Genomic DNA, 11,953 nt, shown 5'->3' with positions numbered 1-11,953 from the left:
TTAGAAAATTTTAATGTTTTGATAGTTAATTAATTAAAAAGGACTAAATTGAAAAAGGTGCAAAACTTGCTAATTAGAGAAATAGTGATTCAATAGCCTAAATGGTAAATAAGTGAGGACTAAAATGGCAATTAGACACACATGAGAAGGATAACCAGAAAAAAACAATGACATTAGGTGATTAAGGGGTGAAATTGGAAATGAAATAAAATTAAAAATAGCTAAAGATGGGATTTAATAGTTTCTCGGCAATTCTTCATCAATCTTCAGCCTAAAAACACCATTGAAGAACCCTTAAAAAGTTGATTTTCATATTTTGCTGCAAATCGAGAGGCCGTAGACAATCGTAAAAAAGGAAAATTAGTAGAATAGTCCTTGAATTACTACAAATCTTACAATTTGACCTAAGTAAGTTTGCATGGTTAAACTTTAATGTTTATATTTTAAATTGATGGATGATATTATGTATTTATTTATATCTACTGATGAAAGTAAAGTATTGTTAAAATTATGAATTTTGAATTGAATGCTCAAAATGAATGGAACGCGGGATTGAGTACAATCGTTCTGTGGCGAAAGACAGCAAAGGAAGAATTGACGGTAAATTACCCAAGCAAACCGAAGTTTAGCATTTCATGCGAACTTTCGCATTTACTTTCCGTTTAACTCTCATGAGCTTCTGTTTAACTCATATGAGTTTCCGTTCAACCCTAATGGGTTTCTGTACAGCTCTATTGAGCTTCTGTTCAACCCTTATGGGTTTCTGTTCAGCTCTTATGAGCTTCCGTTCAACCCTTACAGGTTTCTGTTTAGCACTTATGTGTTTTTATTTAGCCTTCGGGCTTCTGAAAACGATGTACTCATATCCGTAAGTTGTTCTCCGATTCGGTAAGATTTGGTAAATGACTTATGTGTTTAAAATTGAAATATTTATCGTTTATTATTGATATTGATTTGAAAAAAATGTGTTCATCAATTTATGTTGTCTTTGACAAGGAGAGTTCATGAATAATTTACTATTAAATTTATTATACTAAGTTTAGTAATATTTATATTTAACCTATCGAACTTACTAAGCTTCATTAAGCTTACTTGTGTTGTTTAATGTTCTTGTAGATTAACGTGAGGTCGGAAGATCAGATCAACACATCAAGCCACACCAACTCAATTTGATAGTTTTGCAATGTGTATTAAGGTTTACATGGCATGTATAGAGTTGGAATGGTTTTAAGTAAAGTTGGTTCATGCAAATATTATGAGTTACACTTTGTTTATATTTCCAATCAACTTATATAAGTATGGATTAATCATGCATGAGGTGTGTTTGAAATGGTTAAATGATGGTTAGTTAATAGGCATATTGAGGCATGGTTTGAGCTAGTGAATTTAGTAAAACATGCATATAGGTGTATATGGTTAATTTGAAAAGTTAGGATATTTGAATATATGTGATGATATGTTAGGTATAAAACTTGGTTTTGGCTTGAATTGAAGGTTTTGTGGTGATTTGTGAATGTGTAAATGGTTGTGCCTAGGTTGATACCAAGATTAGGCGAAAAAAGTGGCCATAAAATGACTTATTTTCGTCCACACGGGTAGAGACACGGGTGTGTGTCCCAGTCGTGTGTGACACACGGCCTAGCACATGGGCGTGTGGTCTGGCCGTGTGTCTCCTATATCCTTAAAATTGAGAAACAGAATGTCCAGGTTTTTGCACACGGCCTAGCACACAGGCGTGTGGCTTGGCCGTGTGAACCCTGCACCTTAATTTCATAACATACGGCCTAGCACACGGGCGTGTGACTTGGCCATGTGACCCAAATCAGAGAGTTAACAGGTATGGACACGACTGTGCGTCTCACATCGAATACCCACGCAGCCTAAAAAACGGGTGTATCTCTTGGTCGTGTGGCTCACACGGCCTAGCCACACGGGTGTGTGTCCCTTGCACCTAAGAAAATTTTTGAAATTTTACGAAAAATTCTTTGAATTTTCGGTTTAGTCCCGATTTATTTCTAATGCGTGTTTTGGCCTCGAGGGCTCATACAAGGGACAACATGAATGATTTATTAATAGTTTTTGTTATGTATGTTAAATGATATGAGATATTTGTATTTAATCTGAAAAGTCTGGTAATGCTCCGTAATCTTGTTCTGGTGATGGATAAGGGTTAGGGGTGTTACAACAACTGTGACAATGAGATAAAATAGGATTGTATTAAGTGAACAAATTTAACTCAAAGAAAACAGGGATATCATATGAGGGTAACATACACATGACGATGTCATTGGACAAAACAGTTGGATGGATTGCTTTTGTAAAGAGTATACAATGAGGAGTTTTCAATCATGGTACTTCTTGTGGACTGACTCAATGATTAAGTAATTGCGAATTATCGAAATGATGCTTTTGACATAATTGCAATCACTAGAGTCTAATTGTATATGTCCGATTGGTCCCTTTGCTAACTCAACAAAAGCTCAATCGGATTGCATTTGAATAAGAAAAAAATTCTACGACTTTGGGAATAATTTAATTGAGTCAATTTATTCGATGTGGAATTAAATTAGGTGGTAGTAAGAATTTTTCAACTAGAGGATTTGATTAAAGAATTTTCTTAAAAAATTAACTTGAAAAATCTAAGTGATTTTTGAAAAAATTAATTTTGATAAGTAAATTAATCAAATCAATTAAAATTAATATGAAATTTTTAGAAGTTAAATTTTAAGTCAAACAATTGGCCCAATGTGTAATTGAACTTGAAAATTAGACCTGAAAATGTAAATTGGGCCCGAAAGCCTAAAACTGAGACCAAGACCCGAAAACTAGTCGAACTGGGCCCAGTACGTGAAATCGAGCCGACGGTCCAACCAATGTTTAGACCAAACTAGCCGGGTCGTCATTGACCTAGATCGAACTGGCAATAGCCAAACCGGCTCGGTGTCAGAAGGGTTTCAAGATTGTATCACCAGACACGATGGTGCCGGTGGTTACGGCGGCAGTGTCCTGGTGACTGGTAGCGGTTGGTCATTGGTGGTTGAGTAGTGGAAGAGTTATACTCCTACTGGGACTCTACCAAAGAATTTGATTTCAGATTAATTATTCTAAAATAATATTATTTTAATAGTTTAATATTAAATTTAATTTAATACTTATCTTAATAGTATTTTATTAGTTTGATATTAAATTTAATTTAATGTTTATCTTGTAGATAAACATTCTATTTATTTAATAAGATTTAATATTAAATTTAATCTAATATTTATCTTGATAAATATTACATTAATTTAATATTAAAGTGATTAAGTTTAATAATAGTTGAACTCTTTAAACTCTCTCTATATAAAGAGAGCCTTGAGTCATTATTTACACACACTTGAATTTAAAAGAAATTTTAATATAGGGATGTGTAATGAGGTCTCATAAAATATTAATATTCCTTTATAAATTGTGGTACATGCCAAAATATCTAAAAATAAACTCTTAAAATTTTTATATTTCGTTAAAAACCTTAGAATAGAATGTGTGACATGATTTTGATATACTAAAATTTCTAACGATATTCTATAGAAATATTTATATTCCCTTAAAATTTGTGGTATATAAAAAAATCTAAAGATATGCGCTTACAAATTTTGGTATTCTGTTAGAAATATTGGTACACTTTGTGTAAATATAATTTTGGTATACCAAGATTTCTAACGAGGTCCCGTAGAAATATTAGTATTCCTTAGAAATTATGGTATATACCAAAACATATAAAGACATGTGCTTAAAATTTTGGTATATCACAATTTCTAACAGTTACTTTGGAAATTTTGGTACCACATTAAAATTTGTATTATATACTAAAATACCTTAGGGTATAATTTTGAAATTTTAGATGATATCCGCCAAAATATTTAGTTATATAATTTTTATTTCATATTTGGGTTACATCAAGTGTTTTTCATATTATGATATTTGGTTATATCCATATTTAACTTTTAATTAAATTAACAAATAACACTTATTTAATAAAAAACATAAATTTCTTTGTGGCCTTGAATATGCAAAAATTTTGATATTTTCAAATATTTAAAGAAATTATCTAATTAATGAAAAATATTTTAAGTGATTCAATTTCGTTATTTTGATTAAAATTATATAACTTGAGTAACTTATATTAATGTTTTTAGAATATAAATTTTAGTATTTCGTTAAAAACTAGGTAAACATTTATAAATTTAGATTTTGACATACCAAAATTTATGATGAGGTCTTATAGAAATTTTGGTACTTTATTGTATATCTTGGTATTACTACTAAGCTAATAGCCCGTTATGCGGGCCTCTTGCTAGAGGCTCGCTATGCAAAAAATGAGAGAAATCCCATCCTCTCTTTCCTTTTTATGCTCTCATGTCACCACATGGGAGGAACCCAAAGACATAAAAGGGGATCCTATCAACTTGTTCCAACCTAGGATAATAAGCTTATGGGCTTGGTCTTACTTCATCATCAAGAAACGAAAGAAGGTTTCTATCTTCAAGTTTTGATTCAGACGTAGCTCGCTTCTTTTTGGGTGTGAAGCAGTGTCAAATCAAGAAACCCAACAAGCATTAGCTCTCCTTGAAAAGGAGATGATCTAGCAGTACCTTCCAATGAAAGGCGAAGCTAGAAAATTTTTTTAGGGGGGTTGAATGAATTTTTAATTTTTAATAGTCTATATCTTTATAATTTTTAAAGGATTAAATCAATTTTTTTTATAATTTTAGGAGGTCAAAGTACAATTTTACCTTTACTAATATAAAATTTTAAAATTTTTTAAAGTGCCTAAATAGCAATTTTTCATTTTAAGGGGGGTCGGGGCCCCTACCAGTCCCCCTAGATTCGCCTCTACTTTCAATACAACTACCTTGTTATGACTTCACTCCATCCACTAACCTTGCCTTCGGCATCCCCCTCATTGCAGTTAAGGTAACAACTTTAGGCATAGCCAGTTCCCATAGTGTGATGGGCGGTGTGTACAAAGCCAGGGAACAGACTCACCATCGTATGGCTAACTGGCAATTACTAGCAATTTTGGCCTCATGCAGGTGATTTGCAACCTGCAATCCAATTGAGGATGAGTTTTTGGAGTCAGCTCACCTCCGCGAGATCACCACCCTTTGTCATGTCCATTATAGCATGATGACTTAGATGTCATCCTCACCTTCCTCCAGCTTACCACAAGTAGTCTACTAAGGGTTCCAAACTCTTGGTATTTTGGTATACCAAAATATATAATGATATGCTATTAAAAATATTGGTATTTTGTTAGAAATGTTGGTATAAACTCATAAATCTAGATTTTGGTGTACCAAAATTTCTAACAAAAGTCCATAGAAATATCAATATATACCAAAATTCTAAGGATAAACACTTAGAAAATTTGGCATTTCGTTATAAATCTTGGTATAAGCTTGTGTAACATAATTTTGATATACCAATATTTCTAATTAAGTTCCTTAAAAATATTGGTATTTCCTTAAAATTATACCGAAATATCTAAATTTAAACTCTCAAATTATTTGGTATTTTATTAGAAATTTTGTTAAAATCTTGTGTACCACTATTTTGGTATACCAAAATTTTAACAATTATCACAAAAATATTAGCATTTCCTTAGAAAGTTTTATATATACCAAAATTTCTAATTATTTTCCATACAAATTTTGATATTCATTTTGAAACACCAAAATATTTAAAGACATGCTTTTAGAAATATTAATATTCCCTTAGAAATTTCGATGAAAGTAGTTAATTTTTTTGGGAAGCTCACACTAATATTGAATTCTTTTTCTACATAGAACAAGTACTTTCCACAACCATTTAACCAAAAACAGAAGGAAACATCAAACCAGATCATTCATAGATTTTCATATAAAAGATACTGCCCAAATATATATATATATATATATATATATATTGACAAAGATAAAACCCTCCTACATTTGCCTCAAATAGCAGTCTTAAGGTTGCTCGATTCTTCATTATTTCACAATTTCACTATGGGACGCCCAACTCTTACATGGACAAGCAATCCAAAAAGAGAACAAACATACACTTTGGGTACTGTGGAATTCATGCCTATTCCCTAAAACCAACTTCTAACCCACACAAAAATGGCAGTACAAATCTCTAAATATTTAGTTGTGTGTTGCTAACACCAGTGAAATGTGCTCTATTAGGTCAAGAACCCTATTGCTGCAACAGAATTTTTTAAGAAAACCGTCAGACAAAATGATTCGTATATCAGGTAAGAACACCATCATTCAAACATATGCAGCACTCTTGTGTTTGCTTATCTCTGTGCCTGCATCCGTACTCATGTGAGTGCAGGAGAGAGAGAGAAAGAGAAAGAGAGGAAAACATACCTGTAACCCCACTCATTGTCATACCATGAAACAAGCTTCATGAAAGAATCACTCAACCCTATTCCAGCTTTTGCATCAAAGATGCTCGACCTGGATTAAAACAATCCCATTTTACATTTGAGCATAAGGTATATGGAGGATGAATGTGTACAATAGCGAGAGCCTGACAGTACCTCGAATCACCAACAAAATCATTCGAGACAACATCCTCTTCTGTGTATCCAAGAATGCCATTAAGTGGACCCACTGCAGCATACCTTTATTAAAAGGAAATAAGAATATCGGTGAACGTGGTATATACTCAAGAAAATGAAACAGAAAAATGATCAAGGCGGATACTTCAGCCACACGTTAGAAAACTCACTTTATGACTGCTTTGACATCTTCATAGGAGGCACTCTTCTGAAGTCGACAAGTTAAATCAACAACAGAAACATTGGGTGTTGGGACACGGAATGCCATTCCAGTAAGTTTTCCATTTAGTTGCGGAAGAACTTTTCCCACAGCCTAAAAGGAAATTTACAATTAAAATTTTCCATCTCAAAGTTTATCGTCTGAAATTTGGTCATATAAATCTGATACCTTAGCGGCACCAGTTGAACTAGGAATGATATTTTGCCCAGCTCCTCGACCCCCTCGCCAATCCTTCATTGAAGGGCCATCCACAGGCTTTTGTGTTGCTGGATTTCATAAATTACCATGTTATCATAACAATGTAACATCATGTACTATCTAATGAATGAGCGGTACATAATATCCACATACCTGTAGTTGCATGGACAGTCGTCATTAAACCCTCAATGATACCAAATTCCTCATGAACTACCTGCAACATGTTATGACAAAAACTAAGGAAAACTGCCAAAAAGAAAACAGTTATCATCCACCATGAACTAAAACCAGGCATACGGGATTGTCTACCAGCTACAGAGAAATACTGTCAAATAAAGGTAGATGGAATTGTCAACCACCAAGAAGTCAGAACACACAAAAGCAGAATATTACAAAACAAACACAATTTCCCATTCTTTGCTCATGGCACATGACTTGTGACCAATAACAGTTAACAGTGCAAAAATAAAGCTTAAAATATAAGGATGCAACTAGACCTTGGCAAGAGGAGCAAGACAATTGGTGGTGCAACTAGCATTAGAAACTATGTCCATGCTTGGTTTGTAGGTCTTCTCATTTACTCCCACCACAAACATTGGTGCATCAGCTGAAGGAGCTGAAATTACAACTTTCTTGGCACCACCCTGGAGAACACATTCATTAAAGTTCAATTTGGAGCATTCTGCATGATGCACGCACTCACAGATGTGCTTGTACTATGTGTTTCCATTAATGTGATTATGCAAAAAGGGAGAAATATAAAAAAATCCAAGGACATTAGACAACTAACCTTCAAATGTGCTGAGGCCTTGGCTAATGTTGTGAAAACACCAGATGACTCGACAACGAACTCAGCCCCATAATCACCCCAAGGGATCTCTGCAGGGTCCCTGGTGGATATTGTTTAAATGCTAGTCCAAGTTGAGATGGTTTAATAGCAAAATTTTAAATATTTAATGAAATCAACTATGTTTCAATTTTTTTATAATGAGAATAACACATCTTAGATTAGCTAAATCAAACTCCAATAAATCATTCAAGGAAAACACTCCAGAACAATACCTTTTGTTTACAACCTGTATTTGCTTGCCATTAATTTCCAAGGTGGAGTCATCCACAACTCTGATGGTTCCCTTGAAGCCTCCATGAGTAGAATCGTATTTAAACATGTAAGCCTGGAATAAGAAAACAAAAGATAATAGTAAATTGCAACAATTTTCTAATGACCAAAAGAATAATAAGGGCAGTTTTCAAGGCATGTAATAAACAGAACAGACAAGAGCAGCCCTGAGCCCAAGCACAACCACCCAACACCCAGAGCTACACAGACAAAATAAGCATAATGGTAATAATGAGTATTGATAATAAAGTTGTTTTCCTTGTGACACCAAGAGAAATATCAGAACTAAAAAACAGAAGCCTAAATATTTCAATTGCTAAGAAAAGCTTCAGAAAGTGTACATGTTGAACCCATTTTGCTCCAACTCTTTTTCTTTATGTACCTGTGTCCAACACAAATTCAGACTTGAATGGAGATATTACTCTTCAAGGACACTACAAATATATGGAAGAGCCTAGAAAAATTTAACATCCCATGTCAAACACATACCCGTATCCCATAGATTCACATCACAAGTCCAGGTAACATGGTGTTGAACCAACAAAAATCAAGCTACTGGTTAAATTTCCAAATTATGAAAAGATAAAATATCATAACCAGCTAGTCTCTTACATAGCTGCCTGCAGACATATCCTTCTCTTGGACTCTTTTATTCCATATGTCCATCTCTTAAGTTCATGGCAATTGACGAGTGGAGTTAACACATTTGACATGCCAAAATCCAGTATTCATATCCAAGCCCGAGCAACATAAGTACTTATTATATTGAAAAAATTTTGGCAACAAGAAAGCAGGGACATAAAAACCTAAAAGGCAATTTGCATGGATGCCAAAACTACTAAAGAACATTATAAAATCTACTAAGGTCCACATCAAGGCGCCTTTTTCTAATGACTAAGCTTCTCAAAGGTAAACAGAATAGAAACAAAATGCTTACTTAATAACAGTAATACTTGAAAGACAAAATACTGCATAGTTTCAGAACTGTTAGCCTCTTTGACAAACCAAGATACAGATTCATGAAAGAGATATATCTTTAAAGGAGCTATGGGTCAAACCAAAGAGTGCAACTGAACATGCTTACCATATAATTAGCATCAATAAAAGGATCATTGACTGCTACCACATCGAAATCATCCCTAGCGATTGCTACCCGTAAAACCAACCTTCCAATCCGACCAAAACCTGTGAAGGTTCATTGTGAAAATGAGTTGTGACAAGCATCTAAACTAAAGGTCAAAAGCTGATTGAACCTTAACGATATTGTAAAGTATCAAACTCGTAACAGTAGTGTCAGCATTAAACTGGGTTCCAATTTGCACATATGTAGCTTATGAAACTTTACAACCATACATACTCTAATAGCATATAAGGACAGCAGTTTTCACAACTTTGTTTTCCAAAGGGGTGAGTACCTTACCCCCATCCACACTAACGCAATAAGCTAAGCTCAGTAAGCTAGTTCTCTGCTATTTGCAATAACACTAGCATCAACTTAAAATATGCACACTGACTGAAGGTGAAATAATTTTCTATGGAGATCAGTGAAGCAACAAGATGAAGATACGTACAACTACCAAAAAAAAGCATGATTATAATCAAAACAAGGAAACATACCATTGATTCCAACCTTTGTCTTGCCACTGCTCCGTGACCCTAGTCAAATTAAATTAGAAATAAGTCAAAAGCAGAGAATCAGTCCATACAAGTTCTAAATTAATTTGAACAGAAATAAATTAAGCCGCTTTCTCCTTTTTACCCTTCCCTATCATATAAAACACTTACTTGCAATTGTAGTAGGAATTTCCGTAGCAGTGGCTTTGATAGGTTGGATACTCCTTGAATTGCATTTCCTAAACAGACAAATAGTTTTTTTAAAAGAGACCTTCAATGCCAGAGTAAAAGATTAATAATATGCACAAATGAAATAATGAAGAAAATCTTGATCAGCCAATATGGAATAACTCAACTGTAAGGAAGAAGACTTAGTTGAAACTGCAGGACCAAAAAAGGAATTGAGATTCCCACCAAAACCAATACTTGAAACCTGAACAAGCATTATCATTTAGATTGTCACAGAAGTAAGCTGAGACTGGTCGCTAAAAATATACCATTAGTAACATAAGAAATGTGAAAAGAATATAGGATTAAATTTAAAGTTCATTTAAAAAGCAATAATCTGTCGCACACGAGTTTTTACAGATTTCCTTTATATTCATTATATTAACGAAAACGAGCAAACGATGTTTTCTCACCAACCAAGCAAACAAAATGTGACTGAAAAAACCTATATATATATATATATATATATGCAACTTACTAAACAAAACATGCATTACAAGGTATTGTAATTCTTAAGACTCAGTCGGTTACCAAGAAAAGTAGCAGGAAAAGAAAGACGAAGCTACAAATTTCAGTCGTTCAGTTTAAGTTTAGCTCAGTTACTATTATTTTTCCTTTAAAAACACATAAAAAGAAGAAAAGAGAAATAAAAGAATAAACTATGCAACTAATTTAAAACAGGAATTAAAAAAAGCTCTACGGTGTTGATCGGGGGGGAAGCGAAGAACCTTGAGACGATGGGAGGGTGAAGGAGAGAGGTCGGTGCGGGCGGAGGCTTCAAGGAGAGGGTAGGCGGCGGCAGTGGATCTGATGAGAGAAGAGAAAGCCATTCTAAAAGCGCTCTTCCTCCGAGAAAGCTTACGGGTTTGGGGAGGCAGCAGGAGCAGCCCAGGCGAGGAATAAATAATAAGAAATTATGGTGAAATGTTTGAGAAAACGAAAGTGTTTTTCGTTTTTTTGCGTCCTCATTATTATTATTATGTATTAAAAGAAAGAAAACAACTGTTTAAGAAAAGAAGAAAAATGGAAGAGCGGAGCGGAGATTCTAAAGAAGAGTGGAAACTGGAAAGGTAAAATAGCAAAAATGAATACCAACAACTCTAAAAGTGAGTCCACATTTTAGATTGGAAATATGGAAATGAAAAATAGCTGGCTGTTTGGTAAGTAGCAACTACCAACCTAACCTCAGCCTTGTTTGTTCTCTCTTGTATTAAAATTATGTCTAATATATCTTTTAATCATTTAATTTGATAATTAGATTTACTTTAATACTTAAACTTAATAATTAAATTCTTTTTAATCTTTAAACTTGTATTTCTTCAAGATTTAATGATGCGGCAGTTTGATATTGTACCATATTATCACCTAATAATTTTTAAAATAAATATATTTTAATTTTAAGTGATGACTTAGCATAATTTCAAAATATAATATCATACATTTTTTTATTACCAGGCCAAAATAAATTTAGTTATCAAATTTAAGTGTCAAAATAAAAAATATATATACAAATACCAAAATACACTTAATTGCTAATTTTAGAGACAAAATTATATTAACCCTTAAAAGATATGTGCAATAGTTGGTCAAAAGAATTTTTATCACCCAAAAGAATCTTGTTTCGTTTGATTATTAGTATAATAATATGAATAAAAAATTTATATATTACAAATAATTAGATATAAAATAAAAATAATTAATACAAATTTAAACTTGAGATAAATAATACTCTTATCATTCGCATATAACAATATTTATTAATTAATTATTATTTTTTAAAAATAAATAAAATGTAAACTATTTAATTATTTTAAACGAATGATAAACTTTTAGGAATAATGATAAGATTTACCCTTGTACTTTAACAAAATTGTCAATGTAGTACTTATAGTTTCAATTTATCTGATTTGGTACTTGCATTTTTGTTCTGTTTGTTAAAGTGGTACATACGCTTAACACAGTTAATGACATGGCATGAGACTAA

General features: G+C 33.0%; 1 protein-coding gene across 1 annotated transcript; it reads right to left on the bottom strand.

The window, feature by feature from the left end:
• Positions 1–5,849: 5,849 nt before the first annotated feature.
• LOC108461597 (glyceraldehyde-3-phosphate dehydrogenase GAPCP2, chloroplastic-like) lies at positions 5,850–11,107 on the bottom strand. The gene is made up of 14 exons (XM_017761483.2): positions 10,698–11,107; positions 10,098–10,174; positions 9,913–9,980; positions 9,745–9,783; positions 9,212–9,312; positions 8,070–8,182; positions 7,798–7,897; positions 7,505–7,651; positions 7,161–7,221; positions 6,978–7,075; positions 6,760–6,902; positions 6,569–6,652; positions 6,396–6,485; positions 5,850–6,225 (listed from the first exon to the last, which is right to left on the bottom strand). The coding sequence occupies exons 1-14, from the start codon at positions 10,797–10,799 to the stop codon at positions 6,168–6,170; spliced, it is 1,281 nt and encodes a 426-aa protein (XP_017616972.1). The 5' UTR covers positions 10,800–11,107; the 3' UTR covers positions 5,850–6,167.
• Positions 11,108–11,953: the final 846 nt, after the last annotated feature.

This window comes from Gossypium arboreum, chromosome 1 (genome assembly GCF_025698485.1).
Source record: "Gossypium arboreum isolate Shixiya-1 chromosome 1, ASM2569848v2, whole genome shotgun sequence".
Taxonomy (NCBI): domain Eukaryota; kingdom Viridiplantae; phylum Streptophyta; class Magnoliopsida; order Malvales; family Malvaceae; genus Gossypium; species Gossypium arboreum.
This window is presented reverse-complemented; position numbering and strand designations above follow the sequence as displayed.

Coding starts and splice junctions, on each gene's coding strand:
- LOC108461597 (XM_017761483.2), bottom strand. CDS start 10,799: ATGGCTTTCTCTTCTCTCATCAGATCCACTGCCGCCGCCTACCCTCTC. Junction 9,313..9,744: donor GACAAAGGTTGGAATCAATG/GTATGTTTCCTT, acceptor GAACCTTCACAG/GTTTTGGTCGGATTGGAAGG. Junction 7,076..7,160: donor GACTGTCCATGCAACTACAG/GTATGTGGATAT, acceptor TATGAAATCCAG/CAACACAAAAGCCTGTGGAT.